At 35.5% G+C, this 24,984-nt stretch overlaps 1 protein-coding gene and 1 non-coding gene across 2 annotated transcripts; both read left to right on the forward strand.

Annotated features, from left to right (window-relative positions):
• The first annotated feature begins 3,806 nt into the window (after nt 1-3,806).
• Nucleotides 3,807-6,427, forward strand: CCR1 (CRINKLY4 related 1). Its single transcript, XM_079005904.1, has one exon. The coding sequence runs from the start codon at nt 3,972-3,974 to the stop codon at nt 6,243-6,245; it is 2,274 nt and encodes a 757-aa protein (XP_078862030.1). The 5' UTR covers nt 3,807-3,971; the 3' UTR covers nt 6,246-6,427.
• A 16,391-nt stretch (nt 6,428-22,818) lies between these two features.
• LOC145060784 (small nucleolar RNA R71) lies at nt 22,819-22,925 on the forward strand. The gene has a single exon (XR_013686968.1). It is a non-coding gene; the product is annotated as a small nucleolar RNA R71 (small nucleolar RNA).
• The last annotated feature ends 2,059 nt before the right edge of the window (nt 22,926-24,984 follow it).

Genomic DNA, 24,984 nt, shown 5'->3' on the forward strand with positions numbered 1-24,984 from the left:
TCAGTGTTTTGTTTCAGGTATTTCAGGAGATCGTGGCAAGGCGAAGGCGTGATCGTACTGCTCCTCATGTTTTAAGTTTTATGTGATATGGTTATGAGGAAATGCTCTGATGTTTAAACTATTTGAAACAAATGTATGAACTTAATGGTTTTTTAATGAATTAAAATGTTTTAATTTGACTCGAATTTTATGGGTGTTACATATTATATGATTTTAGCATATTAATTCCTTAAAATTTGTGTAACATGGTGTGCAAGAATTCATAACCATTGGCAGCGGCTAGAAAAGATAGAGGCACACCTCTGATGACGATTAGAGAAGGTCGTCAGAGGTGGTGGTCGATGAAATTTGAATTAACTGAATGCTTTGACACCATGAAATAAATTGTAACTCAATCCGAGTTCTTGTTAATCATAAAGGTATTAAGAGAGTAAATTTTGGAATCCTTCTCTAACCCTAACACTAAAATAAGGAAACTATAACAAAGTTAATATTAAACTTATCTTAATCTAAACATTACGGTAAATATTATCTAATATGTAAGATATATGTACCCTATATTAACTCTAAAAAAAGAGTCCTGAGTCCACATGGAACAAAATGAGACTCCAAAATATATATAAACACTTATAAGACTATGTCATACCAATATGACATATAATGACACTTCCTCTAGATACGAAGGTTCAATGAGGTAGACAATGTTGTGTTAAGCTATGAGGTGCATGACACCGACTCTAATACCACGTAAGATCTATGTAAAGTCCAAGACTGTCTCTCCAAATGAAGATATAGGGACATATACAAACATTTATAGGACTATGTCGCATCGATGTGGGATACACTAACAGTCAACTCATTGTTGATCTTGAAAACTACATATTTACTCATTGCTAATTGAAATAAGGTGAGAAAACATTCTTGCATCTTATCTTGTTTTACATCTAGAATTTCCGATGCGAGTTTTTCTAATTCTAGGTCGTAGAAAACTCAAGTAATAGACATAATTACTTCTAAGGAGGACATTCGTCTCCTATTGCCACTTACTAAAATCTTCATCATTGTTTCATTTTTTAAAAGGATGGGAGAACTTGATGTGACACATGACATTTAATGTAACTACGCTAGGGATCAACAGTTAGTATCAAATCATGATCATGTACCAAAATCGGGTACCGAATTTAAACATATATGACGGTACTTTGTACTCTAAAATTACGAAATTTGGGATTCAGTATCAGTGTTAGTACCAAATACCTATACCATTCCCGATACCAGTATCGTTAATGTTAGTTTGCTTCGATACTCCATAGCGTTTTTTTCACCCATTTCGGTATTCAGGGTTCTCAGGTTGGTACCGATTTGGTTCTGGTTCTATTCCATATTCATTTCTAAACTATGCTAAATAAAGACTTACATGATATTGGTAAATTGTCTTATGTAGTGTGAAACTTGATGACTAAATTCCAAGCTTTATATAACCTGTTAGAATTTTATTTAAGAACATTCATGATCATCATGTGAAAGTCCAACAACCAATATGTAAAACAAAACATGAATTGCTAAATTTTCAGTCAAGAACATAAAATAAAATCAATAAAAAGCACCTACAAAGCTAATCCTCTGGAAAGTATAATTCTCTCCATTATCGAGGAGGTGTTTGAGATTTGCTAATTTAAAACAACTTATGGTTTTTAGTAAAAACTAAAAAGTTTTATTAATTTATCTGGTGTCAAAATCGAAATTTAAAAACAAAATGTTAAAATTAGTTTATCAGGTACCAAAACTTAATAAGTTGATAAGTTATTTTTTGGTGTTTGGCAAATTGTTTTATATGTATAATAAGAAAATAACATAATCGAAAATGTTTAAATAAGTATTAAGCTAAAACAAACAAGGGAGAAGTAACTTATTAAAAACTCTTTAGATATGTCAATCTGCGTTTATCAAAATTTTTATCCAAAAATTTTTATCCAAACACTTAACACGTCTTATTAGTATTAAAAAAACAACAAATCAATAAACACTTCAAATAAAAAATCTCAAACACTAAAAGTAATATATGGAGCATTCTCTCAAAGTTGGATCTCACTAAATTTAGAATACAAAGAATGGAGGAGAGCCATCAATTTTATTACAAAAAAACAACAACCCCTAGGCTAAGTTTCCTTATAGCAATAAAATACCAAAATGGTGAAGTTTCCATATATATATTGAAGTCGACGGGGAGGACGTACTCCTGCAACACATGGGTCGGACTCGCCCGAGAGTAGAAGCGGATGTATCCAAAAGATGAAACATATGATTAAGGATGTGAAAGATACTGTAGACTACATCCTCTTTGAAGGGAAGACTCCTCATGGAGAGGGATCAGATGTAGGCCTCCTCCATTCTGCTGCCACATATCATGTGTGGGTCAAGGAACAAAACTCAAAAAGTTTAACATAGTACGTGTTTTAAAAAGTATATGTTCATGTAGTGAGTTTAAAATAAATAAACTTTATATGATCAATGATATCACAAAATAGTTATAAATAGATGGTGATAACTATGAGCAATCCATACATAAAAGTTGCTTAGCATTACTTAAACTATATGCTAAAACATGCATTTTAGGTTGACATCCACATCTTATATTCATGTCTTAAAAACTAATCATGCAAGTAGTATCTGAATTTTTATGTACAAGTATATATATATATATATATATATATATATATATATATATATATATATATATATATATATATATATATATATATATATATATATATATATACATTTTCCTACATGTATATTTGTTATTAATTTACATATATATGAAATATAAACCTAGTAGATATGGGGATTGTGGTTGGTTCGCATGTCCATATCAAGTTAGAACTAGGTTGAAACTTGAAAACGTCACTCTCACATCTTCATCGTTGTTTCTGTAGAGTCCAATGTCACTCCTTCTAATAGAGGTCAAAGTTTGTAAAAATATTATATCACCGATATCTTCATATTTAATTGATATAAAGTTAGTTACAATGGTTGACTAAATTGATATTTCGTCTCTGTATTTAGACTCAAACGAATATGTTAACGTACTTCATGAGTTGTACTTTCTTCATCTATATACAATGACAACCATTTCATGGTGTTCCTAAGAAATTTATAATATTATTTTTTAAGGTTTTTATATTAACATGTATTTTATATATTTGATAAAGACTTAACTTCATAGTGTTACAAAATAACCTCCCTACTTTAAATAAATTTAGATAAACTTAATCCATACATTGTTTTCGTCTCAAACAAAATATTTATGTTTATAACATAAAAACAACAAAATATTTTACCAAACATTTTACCAAACGATACTACATAATCATGTTACATCTGTTTTAAGGTTGTCATGTAAGAGTTAATCAAATACTCATGTCTAAGGTAACATAAAAGTATGTATGACCGCCCTGAGGATGTGTCAGGTGTGCGACTGCACAAATCCCGAAAATTTAATCATTGTTAACCGTTGTTAATCTTAGTTGCTAATATATTTTAGAGCCAATTTTTATTTTTCACATAGGTCTTTAAAATCAAAAATCAACCCGAAAATTTGTATTATTCATGTTTTATGGTATTAATTCATTTTGATAATTACATATTTTAATAATAATAATAAAAAAAAAAGAGTTAAAATCAATAAAATAAAAAAGCATAAAAGATTGCACATGACAAACATCACCAAGTAGCCACGACCTCCACTTTTACATCTATGTGATCTCACACTCTCCAAACAGTAACTAAAGTTTGTACTATTCTTGACGATTTACCCTCTATTTATAATTCATAAAATATGGAAACACCCACGTTCTATCCTCCATCATCATCATCATCTAATCATCTTCTTCTCAACAAAATCATCTCCATTACTCAACCTCCCATAAACTCCATGAAACTTTCTCCCTTTCCTAAAACACTAAAAACCCATGAATAATCTATACAACACACTCTCTCTTCTCTTGTTTCTCTCATCGTTCTCCTTCACATATGGCTTCGGATCCATGGGGCCTATCTCCGCCGTCTTCGGCCAAAACGACTTCTTTTGCGCCATTGATGCAAGTGGGAAGCAAGAAGTTATTTGTTGGGGGAAGAACACCAGTTCATCTTCTTCTACTTCTTCGGTGTTCGCTATTGATGTTCCACCCATGGCAGCTCTTAGTGGAGGTGCTGGATTTATGTGTGGCATTTTAGTGAACACCTCGTATGCGTATTGCTGGGATTCCATGGGTTCGAGTTCTGATCTTATTCCTCAGGTATATCAATCGAGTTCCTACTCACACATTTCTTCAGGTAGAGATCATGTGTGTGCTATAAGAGGATCTTATTATTCCGAAAGTGATTCGGGTTCTATTGATTGTTGGGACATCGTTGAAACATCGAACAATCGTTTCAGCTCAAAACAGAGTGCTCTGTATTACAATCAAGAGATCAACTCGCTTTCTTTTAAAAAGATTGTCTCTGGTGAAGGGTTTACTTGTGGTAGTCTTAAAGATGGCGGAATCAAATGTTGGGGCCCAACTTCATCAAATTTAAACGTTCCCGATGTACAAGACAAGTTTCTCACTTTAGCATCTGGAAAAAGCTCGCTTTGTGGGGTTTTGGAATCATCAGGTGAAATCAAATGTTGGGGAGATTCAAGTTTCTCCAATTCTTCCATTCTTGATCCACCTATTGGAACTTCATTTGTTTCATTAGCAATCGGTGCTCAACATTTTTGTGGAATCAGAGAAGATAATCACGCGATTGAGTGTTGGGGGAAAGTAAACTCCACATCAATCCCAAAAGATTCCGGTTTTTTATCGATCGCTTCATCTGATTCAATCATGTGTGGGATTCGAGAAGATGATCTCGTTCTCGATTGTTGGTTCGCAAACGCGTCTTCTCCATCTAACATCGATCCTCCATTACAGTTATGCAGTCCAGGTTTATGCACTCCTGGATCTTGTGGCCCAGGGAACTTCGCTTTCAATGCGAGTCTTCTTCATGAACCAGATTTAACGAGCTTATGTGTTCGAAAAGATTTAAACATCTGTTCTCCATGTGGATTCAACTGCTCAAATGGCTTCTTCCCTTCAAGTTCATGTACTCAAAACGCCGATAGAGTCTGCACTTCATGCTCCCTTTGTCAAAACAGTTCCTGTTGGGAAATCTGCAACCTGAAGCCTCACCAACATCAAGATCACCGGTTACATCAATTACGCAAATTGATAATCATAATCGGTTCATCCATTTTCGGATCTTTATTAATTTCAATCCTCTTATGTATACTCCTTCGTTTCCTCCCTCAAAAGGGTAAACAAAAGAAACAATTTTCCGGCGAGAAAGAATCCGACGCACCGGATATCACACCATCGTCGGTCTCCGTCGCACCATGTCCAGGTCTCGCTCAAGTTTTCCGACTTTCAGAACTCAAAGACGCGACAAACGGATTCAAAGAGTTTAACGAGTTAGGCAGAGGCAGCTACGGGTTCGTTTACAGAGCTGTGTTACCGGACGGCCGTCAAGTGGCGGTGAAACGAGCAAACGCCGCCACGATCATCCACACAAACAGTCGAGAATTCGAAATGGAGCTCGAGATTCTTTGCAGTGTTCGTCACAGCAATGTCGTAAACTTATTAGGGTATTGTTCAGAAATGGGAGAACGATTACTGGTTTACGAACTCATGTCACATGGTACGCTTCACGACCATCTTCACGGCGGTTTCTCACCGTTGAACTGGCCGCTCCGGTTAAGAATCGCGATGCAAGCTGCAAAAGGTCTCGAATTTCTCCACACTGAAATCAACCCTCCGATAGCTCATCGCGACGTGAAAAGTTCCAACATTCTCCTAGATTCCGATTGGGGTGCTCGAATCTCCGACTTCGGTCTCCTCAGAAACGACGGCGACGTGATTCTTGACATGAGAGACGACGTTTACAACTTCGGAATCGTGTTGCTTGAGATTCTCAGTGGCCGGAAAGCTAACGATCGAGACTGTTCACCTTCAAACATCGTCGAATGGGCTGTGCCATTGATCAAACAGGGGAAAGCAGCTGCGATCATCGACAGGTGTGTCGGGTTGCCACGAGTCGTCGTGCCATTGTTGAAGCTTGCAGAAATTGCAGAAGTTGCTGTGAGGGAGAATCCATGTGAGAGACCATCAATGGCGGAAGTCGCAACGTTCTTGGAGCAACTTGTGAGAGAAGGTTTGATTTTGTGATTGAAAAAAGTTTGAATTTTTTTTTTTTTTTTTTTTTGTGGGCAGATTCTTGGTGAGTTTTACTTTCTTGCTGCTCTTTCTGCAACTGTATATTTGTTCTGAGCTGTTGTTAATTATAATTTATAAACACTCACCATATTTTCAGATATTAATAAAGATTGGGTTTTGTGATTTTTTACAAAGAGTTTTTGGTATTTGAATCTGATAGAATCTATAAAGGAAGGGGGAAAGAAAAGGGGATATGAGTTTTAGAAAAAAGGAATAGAAGTTGTCTTATTGAAGGGTAAAGTGTAGATTGATGGGAATCCGATTCCACGATTATTTAGACAATGAAGCTTTTAGAGTGGAATCATGATTCCTGTAGTACGTAATAGCACTAAATTATGGTTAGTGAGAAGAGGAGGGTAGACATGTCAATACACGACATTCCAAATTCATGACTTGTTTGTTGCGTATTGCAAACATCAGCCACTAAGTTTTTGCAACTAACAATCAAAAAGATAATTTATAAAATGGTGTGTAATGGTGGAACTTTTTCATTTTAGGCCTACAATATGGGCTATAAAATACATGATTGTTTTAACACTTGGATCCTTTTTATGTTAAGATAGAAAAGTTGATTAAGGTAAATAGTTATATCGTATTGGGTTTTAAGTAATTATATAATATGATTTAATGACATGTTCTTATTAAAGATGCTAAGGGTGCTTTTCTAGGAAAAATTTTCAAGAAAAACCAAAATTTTGAAAACACGTTTGGTTCGTTCAGTTTCCTAAAGTTTTCTAAGAAAATGAAAATTTTCAGTTTTCCAAATTGTATGTAAATTAGAAAAGTGATTTTTATAGTTTTTCAAAGTTTTCCAAATGGAAAATGAAAAGTCCACCCATTCCAACCAAACGTGTTTTCATTGAAAATTGAAAATGAAAACTCAACACTATTTTCTGAAAACATTTTCATAGAAAATGAAAACAGTTTTCTACAACCAAACGCACCTTAAGGGTGCGTTTGATTGTGAAAATTTTTCCAGTTTTCTAGGAAAATTTTCCAAGAAAAATAAAAATTTTGAAAACACGTTTGGTTCGTTCAGTTTTCCAAAATTTTTCAAGAAAATGAAAATTTTCAGTTTTCCAAATTATATGTAAATTAGAAAAGTAATTTTTACAGTTTTCCAAATTTCTAAGATGGAAAATGAAAACTCCCTCAGTTTCAACCAAACGCGTTTTCTAAAATTTTCATTTAAAACTGAAAATGAGAACCCAATTATATTTTTCTGAAAACATTTTCTTAAAAAGTGAAAACAATTTTTCACATCCAAACGCACGCTAAGCTTCCATGAAATTAATGAGATGATGAAAGGGCGATTTGTTAATAATAACATTTGGTGACATCTAAGTAGTTGTATTATTTTGGTAGTATATATTTCTAAGTGACATATTATTACTATTAGCATTATTAGTTCATCTAGATAAGGTAGTGTTAGTTAAATAATTTAAGTAAATGTTTGGATGTTTGATTTTGATTATGACCAAGGAAGTGTAAGGATTTCGTATTGATTAAGTTGGAGGGTAGTTTAGTAATTTGGCATAAGAAAGATTGGTCTCATTATCCTTTGGGTTTACCCATATTCTTTTAAACATATTATATGCCTCATGGCTCTAATAGTGTTGTGTTGCCAAAGACAAAAGAAAGAGTATCTACACCACAAAGTGTAACTAGTACGAGGAGAGTTTGTCTTCGGCATGTTCTATTGACTAAAGTGAAAAAGAGTGAAGGAAGTTCAGAGTTAGAAAGTGATTGTGAGTTGCTCTTCATTGTCATGGTATTTGAAGCTTTTTTAATGAGCCATGATGCTATTTTTTCCATTGTCTTTTACATGAAGCAAGGGTTTAAATTTCGATGGGTTTTGTGACTATTTTTTTTGTAAAAATAAATTTTTGTAAATGGTTATTATGAAAATTAATGAAACTCTTTGATTTATGTGTGTATCGGTAGAAAAGGATAAAAAGTGACAAAAATATAGAAGTATTATTGCTATTACCTTTTAAAGTCATTTCCATTGTAACATTATTTTTTATCAAACTCACTTTAAAGTGACAAGAATAAAGTAACAAAAATTTGGAAGTATTATTGTTATTACCTTTAATTCACTAGTAATGAGTTTGATGAAAACAATAGAAAAAATAGTGTAATATTGAAGTTTATTACAAGGGAAAACTACAATAAAGTTCCTACATATTGGCCTCATAATCGATTTAGTCGCTATATATTTTTTTTATTCAATTAAGTCCCAAATACCGGTAATCGTATTCAATTTAACCCTTTGACCCGGTCAACAGGTCATCCAACTTTCAAAATTTATATTTTTTGCCCAGATTTCAAAATTTATTACAAATTTGGTCCAAAATTTACACTTTTGGCCCGAATTTTAAATTTTTTTTTACAAATTTGGTCCAAACTTTACCTTTTTTGCCCAAATTTTAGAATTTTATTATGAATTCATCCTAATTTTAGTTTTTTTTGCAACTTTTTTTTTCAAAAAATTGTTTCTAATATGTTTTTTCTTTATAAAATCATATTTATACAAAAAAAATATATTTTCACATAAAAATCTTATATTTTCTATATAAAAACTTTTTTTAAAAAGTTTTTTGTATATGAAATATCTAGTTATAAAAATATGTATTTATTTAGTATATAAATATATATAAATTCGTTTTTATAAAAAAATGTATACAAACACCTATCGCCTTTATATATATATATATATATATATATATATATATATATATATATATATATATATATATATATATGCACACAAATAGGTGTGTATCTATATTTTTTTTATAAAATCGTGTTTGTTTATATTTTTTTTTTATAAAAAACATGTTTGAATAATTTTTTATATAATACGTGTTCGTATACATTTTATAAAAACGTGTTTGAATAAGTTTTTATATAATATGTGTTTGTATATATTTTATAAAATCGTGTTTGTATACATTTTATAAAATGTATACAAACACGTATTATATAAAAAAAATATTCAAACACGTTTTTATAAAAAAAAATATAAACAAACACGATTTTATAAAAAAAATATAGATAAAATAGGTGTTTGTATACATTTTTTTTTTTATAAAATACGTTTTTGTATACATTTTTTTTATAAAAACAGATTTCTATATATTTATATACTTAATAAATACTTATTTTTATAACTAAATATTTCATATACAAAAAACTTTTTAAAAAAAATTTTTATATAGAAAATATAAGATGTTTATGTGAAAATATATTTTTTTTGTATAAATATGATTTTATAAAGAAAAAACATATTAGAAACAATTTTTTGAAAAAAAAGTTGCAAAAAAAACTAAAATTAGGATGAATTCATAATAAAATTCTAAAATTTGGGCAAAAAAGGTAAAGTTTGGACCAAATTTGTAAAAAAAAATTTAAAATCCGGGCCAAAAGTGTAAATTTTGGACCAAATTTGTAATAAATTTTGAAATCTGGGCCAAAAATGTAAATTTTGAAAATTGAATGACCTGTTGACCGGGTCAAAGGGTTAAATTGAATACGATTATCGGTATTTGGGACTTAATTGAATAAAAAAAAATATATAGGGACTAAATCGATTATGAGGCCAATATGTAGGAACTTTATTGTAGTTTTCCCTTATTACAAAATAACAAAAAAATGTAATTTTTTTGTTGTAAATAGTGACAGTTTGTAATATTATTATTAATAGTAGGGTTTTTTGGGGTTACTCATAAGGACATAAATAAATAATTAATGACACAAGAGAATTATAGAGTTCTAGTTTGTTAATTAGTTAAGTGTATAATTAATTAAAAGAAACTTGTAGATTATAAAAGGTTTAAGTATAAAGATTTAAAAGTCAAATCTTTTTTATATACGTTGTTTTATAGAAATTACTAGATAATAGGGTTATTATCTAATAAGGTCTTATAATCCTCCCCTATAAATAGAAGGGTCATTAGTCGGATTCTACACATCAGTTTACATCATTCCAAGTTAATAAACCCTAAGAAAATCAGAAATCTCTCCTTTTTTCTCTCTAAACCTTGAACAACATCGAAGAGTGTTTTGTGCCCCTGGATTGTCACGTTACGCCTCAAGAACATAACCCTAATTGTTCTAGGGTTTTGTTGGTGGCTCATTCTAGAAGTGTCAAGTTGTTGTCTTGACTTCTTTGGGAGCGATCACATCAAAGGAATCCATCTTTGGGTTCTATTCCATCCGATCAACTAGTGATAAAGAAGAAATCATAGGCTACAAACATATGTATATATTTTCCCTCTTTTTAGTTGATTTATTTGTTGCATTGATTGGTTGAACAAGAGATTTGTCTTTTAAGTTATAAGTTATTGTTTTAATGATTGCTTTCGTTGTGTTTGTCTTTGGGCCAAAGATCTTCATAACCCAAGAATGGTATTAGAGTGAACTTGTTCACGTATTTACACATGTGATTCCCATATATTTGTGTTAATTATGTTTGCATTAGATCAGTTCACTTTAATTGTATTAAAAGTTTAAACCTTTTTACAAACTAAAAAACTAATTAGGGTTTTAAAATTTTACAAAAATTGTTTCTGCCTGATGAGGCGCGACTCGTCTTTCAGTGTGTGACGTGCTTTCGATCGATTTTAAAACCTTACCTATGAAGCAAAGAGTGTCCGTCTAGAACATTGTGTTCCTTTGTGGACGCGAAGCACCTTTCTCCGGATGCATCACGCTTCAACTGTTCACAGAATCGTTTTTATTTTTTGTTTTGATTTGAATATGTTGAATTGTTATAATTGTTTATGTTACACCTTGTTTCGAGTCGTTTCATAATTTGGGGTCATGACCCGAAGATCAATTATCATAAGCTTCGGACTTTGGGGAAAGAGAGGTTTAGACCCATTTGGATGAGGGTAATGTAGATTTTGTGATCCAAGAGTTCGGTTTATGCTTTGGAGCCGAATGGTATAATGGTAAAAGTGATGGTTTTGTCCTTTCATGAATTAAGGATTTTAGTTCGAGGAGTTTTAAGTCAAAATAGTTAGATAGGGTTGAGGAGCTCCTCAATACCTTTCTGTGGATATAAGGATCACTGAAAACGGAGTTGGGATGCAGAAGTTATGGCCTTCAGAAGTTGAATCTGATACTGTACAGATATTTGATTCATTATGCACTAAATTGAGTTTAGAAAATACACTTAACATTGAAAATGTATCTGAATTTGATAATGATAGTGACATGAGTGAGATTTATGTGGAGGATGAGGTTGATTATTAAGAATTTATAAAAAGTGAATCTGAACCAGCGGAAATTTTGATTTCTGAAAATTCAGTTGAGTATGTTCTCATTTCTGGAAATGGTATAAAAGTTTTAAAAGAAAATCCAACTATTTTCCCAAAGGTTCAAACTGTTACGAACCAAGTTTTTGCAACTTCCGGACCTAACAAAAATCAAGATAGAGAACTATCGTCCCTCGTAGAAGAAGACAGCGATGATGGGTGCGGCAAATATCTTTGGTTTGCCCCCATTGACAACGCAGCCGAAACCAAAGGTCTTTCTGAAAATGACCTCTTGGAAAACAAAGGGAAGATATGTGGCAGAACCTTTGAATAAGGTCAACTCAAGCTACGAGAAAGGAAGTCTGAGTGGAATCAAAAATGTTCCAATTGATAAGTCGTCAGAATAGGCTAAAACACATGTTATAAAGTCAAAACCTAGGGCTAGTTATCATAAGTTTGCTAAGCAATTAGCGGGTCAGAAAAGTCAACGAAATGCTAGATATACTAAAAATCTAAAAGAAAGAAAGCATTTATAGAGATCCAGAAATCCTAACTTTGTTTATCAAGAAAGATCAGCAAATCTGAGTGTGAAAGTCTCTTCAAATCTGAATCATAAAAGTTTTTCAAAACCTTAGTCTACTTCTCCACATATTTCAAAAACAAAATTTTTTCAAAAACCCACGAAACCGTTTAAGCAAACAAAGCCTAATTTCTCTCAAAAATCTGATGTTTCCTAATCTGCCAAAATATCAAAAGATATAAACGCCAAAGGAAAGGATATTTTGGAGTCAAAAGTTCCTTTCAAAAACTCCAAATCAAACTTGAAAAAGGAAGAAAAGAAGATTTAGAAAAAGGTTGCCAAGCAACAAATCAAAGATAAGCAAAGAAAAACCTCTTTTCAAAGGAATCCTAAAGATGACAGGATCGTTGTTTTTAAAATAACCAAGAGAGAAAATTCCACTTTGATTAAGTGATCTTACTTGGTTGATGAAGCAATAACATTTCATGTTTCTATGAAAACCTCACACGGACCCAAACAACTTTGGGTTCCTAAATCTCTTTGATTTTTGTAAGTGATTCGTGACAAGCAGTTTGACTCCAAATGGTATATTGATAGTTGCTTCTCACGTCACATGACGAGATGGAAAGAAGAGTTAAGAGAGTTCAAATTGCTGAAGGAAGGAGGGAGAGTCAAATTCGGAAGCAAATCCCTCGGTGAAATCAAAGGATATGGAATGATTACGAATGGGGAATTTTCCATTTGAAATGTAGCAATTGTGGAAGGCCTGCAACACAACCTAATTAGTGTTTCTTAATTGATTGTAGGTATCGGGTTGAAAGTGTCGTTCGATGATGAAGGATTTGAAATTATCGAAAATGAGACCTAAAACGGTGCTTCTAAAGTCCAAGCGAAAAGGCGAGATGTATCCATTAAATTTGAACCCTATCAAAGGAAAGCCTGCCATCTACCTTCTTACAAAGCATCTTCGGATGATAGTTGGCTCTGGTACCGAAGGCTCTCGCATCTCAATTTCAAAGACATCAACAAAATCGTACTTGGTGATCATGTGCGAGGACTTCCACTCCTGAAGTTTGAGAAGGAACATCTTTGTGTCGCCTGCGAATTAGGAAAGCAGAGTAGGAAGAGTCATCCAACAATAGTGAACACCATAGTGATCGAGCCACTTGAACAACTGCATATAAATCTTTGTGGTCTTTCAGCTATCGAAAGCATTGGTGGTAACAAATATATTTTCGTAATTGGTGATGATTTTTCCAGATTTACCTCGGTATATTTTCTTAAACATAAATCAGAAGCCACTCCTAAGCTCAAGGACTTTATAAAGCACATCGAGCTTTAACTACGAAAGTTGGTTCGTAACATTCGCAGTGACAATGGTTCGGAGTTCAAAAACCAAGCATTTGAAGAATTTCTAACGGAATAGGAGTATCTCACAACTTTTCGGCTCCTTACACTCCTTAATAGAACAAGGTCTTTGAAAGATGAAACAGATCTCTGTGCGAAGCTGTGAGAACCATGATATCATTTGCGAATCTGCCACTTTACTTCTGGGCTGGGGCTATTAGAACAGCCTGTTTCACCCAAAATCGATCTCTTCTCAATAAACGATTCTCGATACTCCCAATGAAATTTTGAATAATCGAAAACCTAATTTCAAGTTCTTTCATGTATTTGGTTCCACGTGCTTCATTTTCAATTCTAAAGAGCAAAGGAACAAATTCGATGTGATGGCTGATGAGGGAATCTTCCTAGGCTATTCTCTGACTTCAAAGGCATACCGAGTTCTCAACAAGAAATCCAGAAGGATTGAAGAAACCTACTGTGTCACTTTTGATGAAAATTATTTAAAGAAGTATCAGAAGATTGACTCTCAATCAGAGGAGATTTTTCCCACAACGAATCCGATGACGATTCCTCTTTCCAATCTCTACGAGGAGTTCATGAACCTATTTGATGATCCTGCAAAGTCAATCTCTTCGGAATCAAAAGTAGTTGATAATTAGGTAGATGAGTTACAGAAAATCATTGATGATGTTGCGAAGGATCTAGAAAAAGAGCCACCGAATACACCATTTCAGGGGGAGGGTTCTTCTTCAACCTCCACACTGAGTACACCTATTCAGTGGGAGGATTTCACTCCTAAGGTAAACCATGAAATTCCAATCCATGGGGAGAATCCTATTCCGGATGAAGAGCCAAATCCATCATTTGAGGGGGAGAATGTGAATACAAATGATGATTCGGATGCTCAGTCGGAATTTCAAGATGTAAATGCTGAACTGGATCCATCTTATGATCCAAACTACCCACCACTAACCAAATAGACCGGAGATCATCCCAAAACTCAAGTAATCGGAGAAACATCTTTAGGAGTTCTTACGAGAGCATAATAAAAAAGCTAAGCAGACTGCATTATTCTCTAAAGTGGAGTATTGCATGTTCAATTCGTTTATCTCTAAAATTGAGCCTAAAAATGTTAAGATTGCTCTTGATCATTCTGATTGGGTGTAAGAAATGCAGGAGGAGCTCAATGAGTTTGAACACAATAAGGATTGGAAACTGATACCCACTCTAAAGGATGTATCTGTTGTAGGTTTAAAATGGGTGTTTCGTAATAAGCTTGACAAAGAAGGTAATGTGATACGAAACAAGGCTTGGTTAGTCGTTAAAGGGTTTTGCCAAGAGGAAGGCATAGATTACGAGGAAACTTTTGCACCAATTGCAAGACTGGAGTCAGTTCGCATCTTCCTGGCATATGCATATCACAAGAACTTTGAAGTATAACAAATGAATGTCAAATGTTTCTTTCTGAATGGGGAACTAGAAGAAACAGTGTGTGTGGAACAACCACCATGATTCGTAAACGAAAAGTATCCCAACCACTATCACGTTTTGGATAAAGTAGTATATGGTCTGAAGCAAGCTCCACGAGAATGGTAAGAAAATCTTACTAGATTCTTAAAACAATCTAAGTTTAAACAAGGCACGGTCAACCCAACCTTCTTTCGCAAGACAGATGGTGACCATTTGATGATCGTCCAAATCTATTTTGATGATATCATTTTCGGATCCACTAATCCTAGATTAATTGTTAAGTTTCGAAAGTTGATGGAAACTATGTTTGAGATGAGCTCAATGGGTCCAATTAACTTTTTCCTTGGTTTGAATATAAGACAGAGTCAGGTGGAAATCTTTATCAACCAGGAGGCTTATACGAAGACCTTACTTGCGAATTTTGGAATGGTGGGAGATTCGAAGGTGAAGCTTCCAATGGCATTCGGAACGAAACTAACACCGTCATTGGACAAACCAGCTGCTGATATGACACTCTATCGTCAAATGATAGGTTCATTGATGTATTTAACTGTTAGTCGTCGAGAAATCATGTTTTCTGTTATCTATTGTGCCAGGTTTCAAGCAAATCCTCGCGAACCCCACATGACCGCTGTTAAGAACATCTTTGATGTGCACAAAAGTACCCATTAATTTTAATATTTATAACCTAACAAACTTAGACTATCTATGCACTTATAGGCAGTGTACCTAGTCAGATTACAGTATAGCTTAGGTAAGTCGGGTGTCGATCACAGGGAACGGGTGTTACTAATTAATCTACTTACTACTAAATTAACCTAATTTATTAACAAATTTAATAAGGGGTTTTATCTGATTTTGCAAGATCAGATGAACTTAAATCAAATTCAATAAATAAAAACACACTCTTGTTTAGTTTGAATCCACTTCTCCCTTATGGCTAGCTAATGATTACGGATTATTAAGTTGGTTTTTAGTTGTATTAGTAATTTAGTTCTATCTTACCAATAATTAACTAATTCATGTCAAACCATGTATGTTCACACATAATTAAACACATAACTAATTAAGAATGTAAGCTATGTAAGATTTGTTGTATAAACGCAATTATGGTCACAATATACATTTTCTAGCACAGCTAAGCTTTATTTATTCTAATTACTAACTAAGATTGGTCAATCCTAGCTCTAACAATTCAATGTTCACTAAATTATTAGGTACACAGGTTCATGCAGTTTAATGGTCACTAAGCTACACAGAACATGCAATGAAGCAATTAGATAAACAAACAGTAGCATGCTAGGTTATACAAATCAAACACAAACAATTTTTACCAACTAAATTTAATCCATAAGCATATAACTATTCATAAGTTCAAAGCTTCATCTAGCTAAACAAGAGTAGCTAGATTCAGCTGCTCATCATAGTAATTAAATCAAAACAGCTAAAACTAATGAAAGACATGTTCTTATTTAACTAAAATATAGACCTTTATTCTTTTTTATGTTGAAAACCTTCCTCCAGAACCTTTCTTTCGCTTCAAATCGTCTTCTGAAACTCCTTCCTTCTGCCCAAAGGTGTCTCTATTCGTAAAGGTCAAGGGTTTATATAGTTGCTGATATCCATAAATTCACATCGTGAATAATCATAAATTCACGTTGTGAGTCGTAGATAACCGTGCCCGTCAAGGATTCCTTCACCCGCGTACATATCTTCTAGAACCAACGATTCACTTCGTGAATCCTTTAAGTCTCACGTTGTGAATAACCTTTTTCCAGATTTACTTCACTTTTACTCTTTTAATTCCGAAAGTTTCTTTCTTTAACATTTTCAGTCCCCTTTTCTTCAAAATGTCTTCTTTTTGGGCTGTAAACAACATTTAAGCTCATAAGTACCATTATTCTAAACAAATTACCGACTTTTTAACAAAAATGTACTTAAATATTGCCTAAAAATAAGTATAAATATGGCAATATCAAAATACCCCACACTTAGGCTTTGCTTGCCCTCAAGCAAATTTAAATTTAATCCTTGATTACTAACATTACATTGAACAATCCGACTCTAATTCAGCCATTATGCCAAGACCTCAACGCATGCATTTGTGTCTAAAATTTTCCTAAAGTACCCCCCCCCCCCCCCATACTTTAAATACTTACAATCTTCATAAACACTCACCCACTTTTTCCGAACAATGCTCATTTTATGCAACCCTCCGAATCCATCCGCAGAAAACCTCCTAACCTCAAGGTATTTTTAGTTGAGCAACCTAAGCATATATAATCTAAAATTACAACTTTTCGATACCACTATGGAGCTCTTTTGGAATTCTTCAATTCTTTGACATTTGATCTTTGATTTCTTTGAATTCACCACCTTATTTGATTTCTGGTATCTTCAACTTTGTGAATTTCTTGGAATTTTGATCTTTTGATCTTCACTTTATTTGCTCAAAAATTCTTCAAACTTTACTCGTAATTCTCTCACTTTTTTTTACATGTACCTCAATTTTTTTTCACTCAAAACCTACATGCTTAAGCAGAGGCGCTCAACCTCAACCTTTATTGGTTAATGATAATAATTTTCCTGGATACATTTCAGGTTTAGGCTGCTAAACATATTGCATCCCTCAAACCAAGCAGGGTTGTGTTTTTGTTCCATGATTTCACTAAAATAAGGGAGGCCACAAATGCACTATAACATATATTGGCTCAACTAAACATTTGAACTTTCATCGGATCATCCCGCATAATACTAGCAATTATAGCTCAAACTATTATTACTAGATTCAATTATTAAAAATTTGAAATTTTCAAAATTTTCAATTTTTACTATTATATGATTTTCTAGCAATTTACTTCTTCTACCCCTACCCCAAACTTATTTCATACAATGCCCTCATTGTATGCATCAAATTTAAATAAACTTAAAGAAAAGGGAGAAAAAGGAACAAACTCCCCTGGGATAGTGGCGTGAAGATCTCCAAAAGTGCGGGAAACGTGCATCTTGAATATGGACTCCAAAAATAGAAACTTGGTTCTTGAACTCGCGAAATAAGGAGTGTACCGGCAAAACATGAAATCGAGCCTTCAATCATCTTCAAATATGGTGTAAGTCTCCAAAAGTAGAATGACCAATGTGGGAAAGCATACGCCACATTACATGGTGGTAAAAAAAAAATGAGCCACAATAATCTTGAATATATTCACAAGAAGAACAGCATCAACCCATAGAAGATTAAAATGTCAAGGGCCTTGAATCTTGTAAAAATCTAATATTCACAACGTGGGTGTGAAATAATTCACGACGTGAGATCGAACTGAGCGTATTCTGAGAACCTCCTGATAACTGACTCACGACGTGAATAATAAATGTTCACGTCGTGAGTACTGGACAAGTAGAAAACATTACTCAATCCTTCTTCTAATGTCTTAATGTATTAAGACTCTTCCAAAGTCATCAGTTTATGACTCTTTCGCTGACACTCCACTCTATTAACTCACCCCACACTTATTTTGAAAATATGGGTCTCGAATCTCGGAATTAAACACTCCCAGCTAAAAACATACGCATTCATAACTCGCTATCCCTCCTAGGCACTCCGTAGCAATTTCTGAGAAACAATCAACAACGAAGAATAAAAGTAACATAATATTCAAAGTAGTTCTTACAATCCCATAAAAAGAAACTAAACACAAATCAAACAAAATAAATAACGATCAATCATCCTCCTCATTTTCATGCGCTCCACTGGTACCAGCTCTATCACCTCCATGACCACCATACTCCGACCATCGTGGGAAAATCGGGTAATGATACCCTAAATGAGGCGGCTACTCCACCCCAAGATGTTGAACCACATTCTCCATCGTGCCGCCTATCCAATTCACACTCAACGATAACTGGTCAAAGTAACCAGCCATATCACCCCCAAAAGGTGCACCAACCATGGAAGCAGGTGGGTGTATCGGCTGCCCGCGGTCTCCCCTTCCTCTCACGTTCCTGCGCCTCGGTCTCGGCTCTGGCGCAGGTTGATCGGTTGGCTGATCATCCTCATCTTCACCCTCAATATCTGATGGAACTATTCCCCAATGCGATCCAAAATTTCTGAGCACCCGCATAGTCTCCAAATATCCCATACTAAAGTCATGCTCGTCCACACACGTCATGGATCTAGTAATATCGGGAACAATCAGATGATAAGAACGGGCCAAACGAGTAACAAAATGCCCCCCACAAATAGGGCTCCCAGGGCGCGAACTCGCGGCAGACCCGGCCAGAAAACGGGCTAGAAAATACGGGATGTTGCAACAGACACCAGGCTGTAAGATGCACCATAAGAAAAATAAGTTCTGCTTAGTCACTTTGTCTCCATGCCTTTTATGGTTGATGGAAAAGGTAATGAACCGGTGGAGTAAACGATGGATCGGGGACCGAATACTACTCTCAGGAGATACTCCGGAATTAAACATCCCGGAGGCAATGTTATGCCAAAAAGAATATCCCGTGACACCCTCCGCATATCCTCTAGCAGGCCCACCCAAAAACATGCCAAAATCAGGAGTCATAGCCTCCTGTCGATCATACAGTCCTACTCTCCAAGCAAACTCAACTAGGCTGCACTCCCGGTACTCACCCCCCAATCGAAATACCAACGCCTGTGGCCAATGTGGATCTTGGACCGTTTCCTGAAATGTCACCGTTGCGAAAAACTCGACACAAAATTCCTTGTAGACCCGCTCTTGCACCCGGAACAGATTTTGCCAACCAGAACAGGTGAACGAATACCCATCTCCAATGAATATCTTTGTCAAGAACGGGCCCACCCGGTCTACAAGCCCTACTTCCCTCAATCTTGTCCAATTAACTGTTGGAGCAACTACAATTTCCCTGTTGTAAAGCCACCCCAATCTGTTGTTCCAACGGGTCAAAACATCACGGGCCGTTGTCGCGGGAAAATTGTAAAACGGGTGCAAACCCGCAACCCCAGCTGGAACCTCTCTTCTTGGAGCCATTCCTACAAAAACACGAAAAAGAAACAACCAAAACAAATATCCACAAATCAAACATAGAAGAAAAATGAATTTTGTTTAGCCCCAGAATTCATGTCGTGAATCATGTAAGATTCACGTCGTGAGTTCGCAACCGCAGAAGGCAGAATCTTAACAATCGGGGAAAATCCAGTCAAAATATCCTTGGGTTTTACTCCTATACCACTTCCAAACACTTAGCATGAACATTCCAAGGTTATTTACGAACTGTAAAGAATTAATTTCGTCATTTAACAAACCCTAACCCTAAGTTCCTCTACTAGAACCAAAAATTAAACTTAATAATCAATAATTGGTACCTTTGTTGGAAGTATTACGTAAGCACAATGGTGATTAGTAGAATTGTCGGCTAAAATCGCAGCAATGGGGACCAAGGGGGACCAATTTATGTTTCCACGTCGTGAACAATAAACAAATGAAAGGGTTTACTGGTTTCTAGGGACTTATCATGTGGTCCCGTACTTTTAAACATTCACATCGTGAATTCTATACGATTCACGTCGTGAATAGTGTCTGGGCTTAAGTTTGGGCCATGTACTCACGGAATGATCTTGGGCTTGCTAGTCTAATGGGTTAAGCCATATCATGGATTATGTGTCCGGTACATTCACAATTCACGTCGTGAACGGCTAACTATTCACGTCGTGAATAAAGTCTGGACAATCAATTTTTGAGTTTGAACTAAGTTCTTAATTATTACTACTTCCGTTTTAAGGTCCCCACATTTTGTTCTAATAGAGTTGGATGACTCGATCTAAGTTTTCAAAACTAAAATGCAAAAAGAAAGAAAAAAAATTCAAACCAAACTCGGGTTGCCTCCCGAGAAGCGCTTCTTTTTCTTGGAGTCTTGAGCTGGACTCCGTGCCTCCTACGTTGAGCCTTCGGAAGAGTCCTCCACCAAGATCTTTTGTTCCTTGAACCGCCTCTTGTAATCTTGAACTCGCCTTTTATATGCCTTCTTTGAATTCTCCTTTTTAGCTCTTCCCTCTTCTTCAAGCTTGCGTTTTGTGCCCTTGGGTTCCTCCTTGCACTTTATGTCATTCTCCTCCTCTTTCACCACCGGCCTTGTTACTCTTGAAGTGACCTCCTCTTCATCACTTGTTATTTCCTCTTCCTCTTTGCTTACCCAAGAAGGCGGGCTCTTGTAAGCTATGACTTCAATCAAATATGGAATAGATGCCCTTGGTTTTGTCCTTTTGACTTGATGAACTGCCTTTATCTCTTCTTCCATAAGCTTTTCCAGTTCTTCTAGTTCATTCTCTTCATTAATTGTGAACACCTCTTCTTTATCTTCTTGAAAGTCATCCTTTATCCCAAAGACTTCTTGTTCATCTCCAACCCTCAAAGTTAGCTTAGACTCGCGGATATCAACAAGGGAACCAGCAGTGTTGAGCAATGGCCGACCAAGGATTATCGGAACATCCGGATCTTCTTTCGTGTCCAAGACTACAAAGTCTATCGGAAAAATAAATTTTCCAATTTTTACCAAAATATCCTCCACTATGCCTCGGGGTTGTGTCACTGAATCTTCATTTTTGTAGTCTTCATTTTCTGAATCTCCAATTTTTGATAAAATGAAAAAGGCATCAGATTAATGCTAGCCCCAGAATCGGCTAAAGCATTAACCTTCATTTTATTCCCAAACTCACATGGAAGAGTGAGGCGTCCAGGATCCCCCATCTTTTCTGGTGTTTCTCCCAACACAACTTTTGAAGTTTGTTCACTTAGAATCACTGTAGACTGCTTCTTTAATTGCCTTTGAGTTTCTATCAAGTCTTGCAGTAATTTCTGGTTCTCGGGAGCTTTAGATAAGGACTCGACAAAGGGGGTATTAATCGGGATCCCCTTCACATGCTTGACAAACTCTCTATGTTCTCTCTCCAGTGGAGTAAGGGTAGCTTGGGAAGGAAAAGGAAAATTCGGCTTATAAACCGAACTGACTGTAGAATTTTTCTGTTCATGACGGGCCCACGTCGTGAACATATAAGGTTCACGTCGTGAACATATAAGGTTCACGTCATGAATTCTGGAACTCAGCAGCTTCATGATTTTCGAGCTTGATCTTCTTCATCTTTTGATCGGGCTTCTGTGGTTCTTCTTCCAATGCTTCCAGGAACTCTGAGATGGCTTCTTCTTCGATGTCTATGGCCATTACATGAGATTGGTTCTTTACTTCGGGATTCTTCGGGGACAATTTTTCATGAACTAGAGTTGCTAGTTGACCAAATTGTACTTCAAGGTTATGGATGGAGGCTTGCTGATTCTTTATCAAAGTTTGTTTTTCCAGAATAGCAGAATCAGTGGCATCGTGTCGCTTTTCCGATGCTTCCATAAACTTCATTAAAATGGTCTCTAGGTCGGGTTTCTTCTCGGCTGGTGGCTGCTCCTTTTGATAGAGGCCTCGACCTGTCTGCCTATACTTCTCTTCTTTTTGCTTCTTATACTCCTCATATGGCAGCCACTCCTTCTTCGGTTTCCTCCAGTCCTCATCAAATTTATCCCCACTAGAGTAGCATACTTGAGCCTTTCTGTTCCCATAATCATCTACATTGCAGTCCTTTGTCAAGTGTGGACCACTGCATCTCTCGCAACCCACTCTTATGGCATGTATCGACTGGTCCATCTGTGTTATCCTGCGGTCCATATTATTTAACATGGCCATGACCGCTGCTATTTCTTCAGTTTGGGACCCTCTTCCGCCTTTGATTCCTTCTTGCCTCGGGTTGTGGTATTCGCGGGAGTGTTTCGCGAATTCTTCAATTAGCTCCTTAACCTCCCTTGGATTTTTCTTTGTCAAAGGTCCTTGAGAATCAAGGAGTTGTCTTGTCATCACGTTGACCCCATCATAAAAGATTGACATCTCTTGCTGCACATTTAGGTCATGTTGAGGGCAATTTCTAAGTAAGCCCTGGTACCGCTTCCATGCTTCATATAGTGACTCCCCCGGCTGTTGCTCAAAGTTGGCTATTGCCTTCTTGAGCTTGGCTATCTTGGATGGCGGGCAAAATTGATCCAAGAATTTCTCATGCATTTGAGCCCAAGTGGTGATTGTACCCGGTGGGAGTGCTTTTAACCACTCCTTAGCAGCTCCTTTGAAAGTGATGGGAAGCATCCTATGCAAGACTGTGTTTCTGCTGACATTTGGGACATTGAAGTAGTCTGCAATGTCATTGACTTCATCTAGATGCTTAAAAGCATCTTCATGATCTTTCCCGAAAAATGGGATGTCCTTCAGGGCAGTCAATATGTGTCCCTTCAGCTCGAATGTGGCAGTGGCAGGTATTGCGGGTTGGACTAAACCGGGACCCATATCTTCTCGGATCTGCTTCTTGTAAGCTCCCATGGACATTTCTTCAATTTCTGCCATCTCGTTCCTTGGCTCGTTCTCGGGTTCGCTTGTGTGTTCTTCAAATTCCGGCTCGGTGTCGTATTCGGACTCGGTTTGGACGAGCGTCTGATCAAAGTGCTCAATATTGCTCTTGTGCCTCGCGGGTGAACTTGACTCTCCTGTTTTCTTTCCCGACTTCCTTGAAAAATCTGACTTCAATTCTTGCAGAGGCGTCTTTTTCTTGTGAATTGCAGACTCGGGATCTTCTAGTGGTGGCACCAAGGGTGTGTTTGATCCTCTGGTCGTTAACTCCTGCAACTTGCTAAACTAAAACGTAAAACTGGACTAAAATAAGAAAAACTAAAAATGAACTCTCAGATTTCACGTCGTGAGTGTACTAAATCTCACGTCGTGAACGCTGTGAAAAAAAAAAATTAAACTAAGATAAGCTAGCAAAAAAAATAAATAACCAATTAAACTTTTTGCAGATTTTATTCCACAAAAAGGGGCGATTAATCTAATGCAAATAAATAAACTAATAATCTGCGCCGCTCCCCGGCAACGGCGCCAAAAACTTGATATGCACAAAAGTACCCATTAATTTTAATATTTATAACCTAACAAACTTAGACTATCTATGCACTTATATGCAGTGTACCTAGTCAGATTACAGTATAGCTTAGGTAAGTCGGGTGTCGATCACAGGGAACGGGTGTTACTAATTAATCTACTTACTACTAAATTAACCTAATTTATTAACAAATTTAATAAGGGGTTTTATCTGATTTTGCAAGATCAGATGAACTTAAATCAAATTCAATAAATAAAAACACACTCTTGTTTAGTTTGAATCTACTTCTCCCTTATGGCTAGCTAATGATTACGGATTATTAAGTTGGTTTTTAGTTGTATTAGTAATTTAGTTCTATCTTACCAATAATTAACTAATTCATGTCAAACCATGTATGTTCACACATAATTAAACACATAACTAATTAAGAATGTAAGCTATGTAAGATTTGTTGTATAAACGCAATTATGGTCACAATATACATTTTCTAGCACAGCTAAGCTTTATTTATTCTAATTACTAACTAAGATTGGTCAATCCTAGCTCTAACAATTCAATGTTCACTAAATTATTAGGTACACAGGTTCATGCAGTTTAATGGTCACTAAGCTACACAGAACATGCAATGAAGCAATTAGATAAACAAACAGTAGCATGCTAGGTTATACAAATCAAACACAAACAATTTTTACCAACTAAATTTAATCCATAAGCATATAACTATTCATAAGTTCAAAGCTTCATCTAGCTAAACAAGAGTAGCTAGATTCAGCTGCTCATCATAGTAATTAAATCAAAACAGCTAAAACTAATGAAAGACATGTTCTTATTTAACTAAAATATAGACCTTTATTCTTTTTTATGTTGAAAACCTTCCTCCAGAACCTTTCTTTCGCTTCAAATCGTCTTCTGGAACTCCTTCCTTCTGCCCAAAGGTGTCTCTATTCGTAAAGGTCAAGGATTTATATAGTTGCTAATATCCATAAATTCACGTCGTGAATAGTCATAAATTCACGTCGTGAGTCGTAGATAACCGTGCCCGTCAAGGATTCCTTCACCCGCATACATATCTTCTAGAACCAACGATTCACGTCGTGAATCCTTTAAGTCTCACGTCGTGAATAACCTTTTTCCAGATTTACT

This window comes from Lactuca serriola, chromosome 6 (assembly GCF_051521515.1).
Source record: "Lactuca serriola cultivar US96UC23 chromosome 6, Lser_US96UC23_V15, whole genome shotgun sequence".
Taxonomy (NCBI): Eukaryota; Viridiplantae; Streptophyta; class Magnoliopsida; order Asterales; family Asteraceae; genus Lactuca; species Lactuca serriola.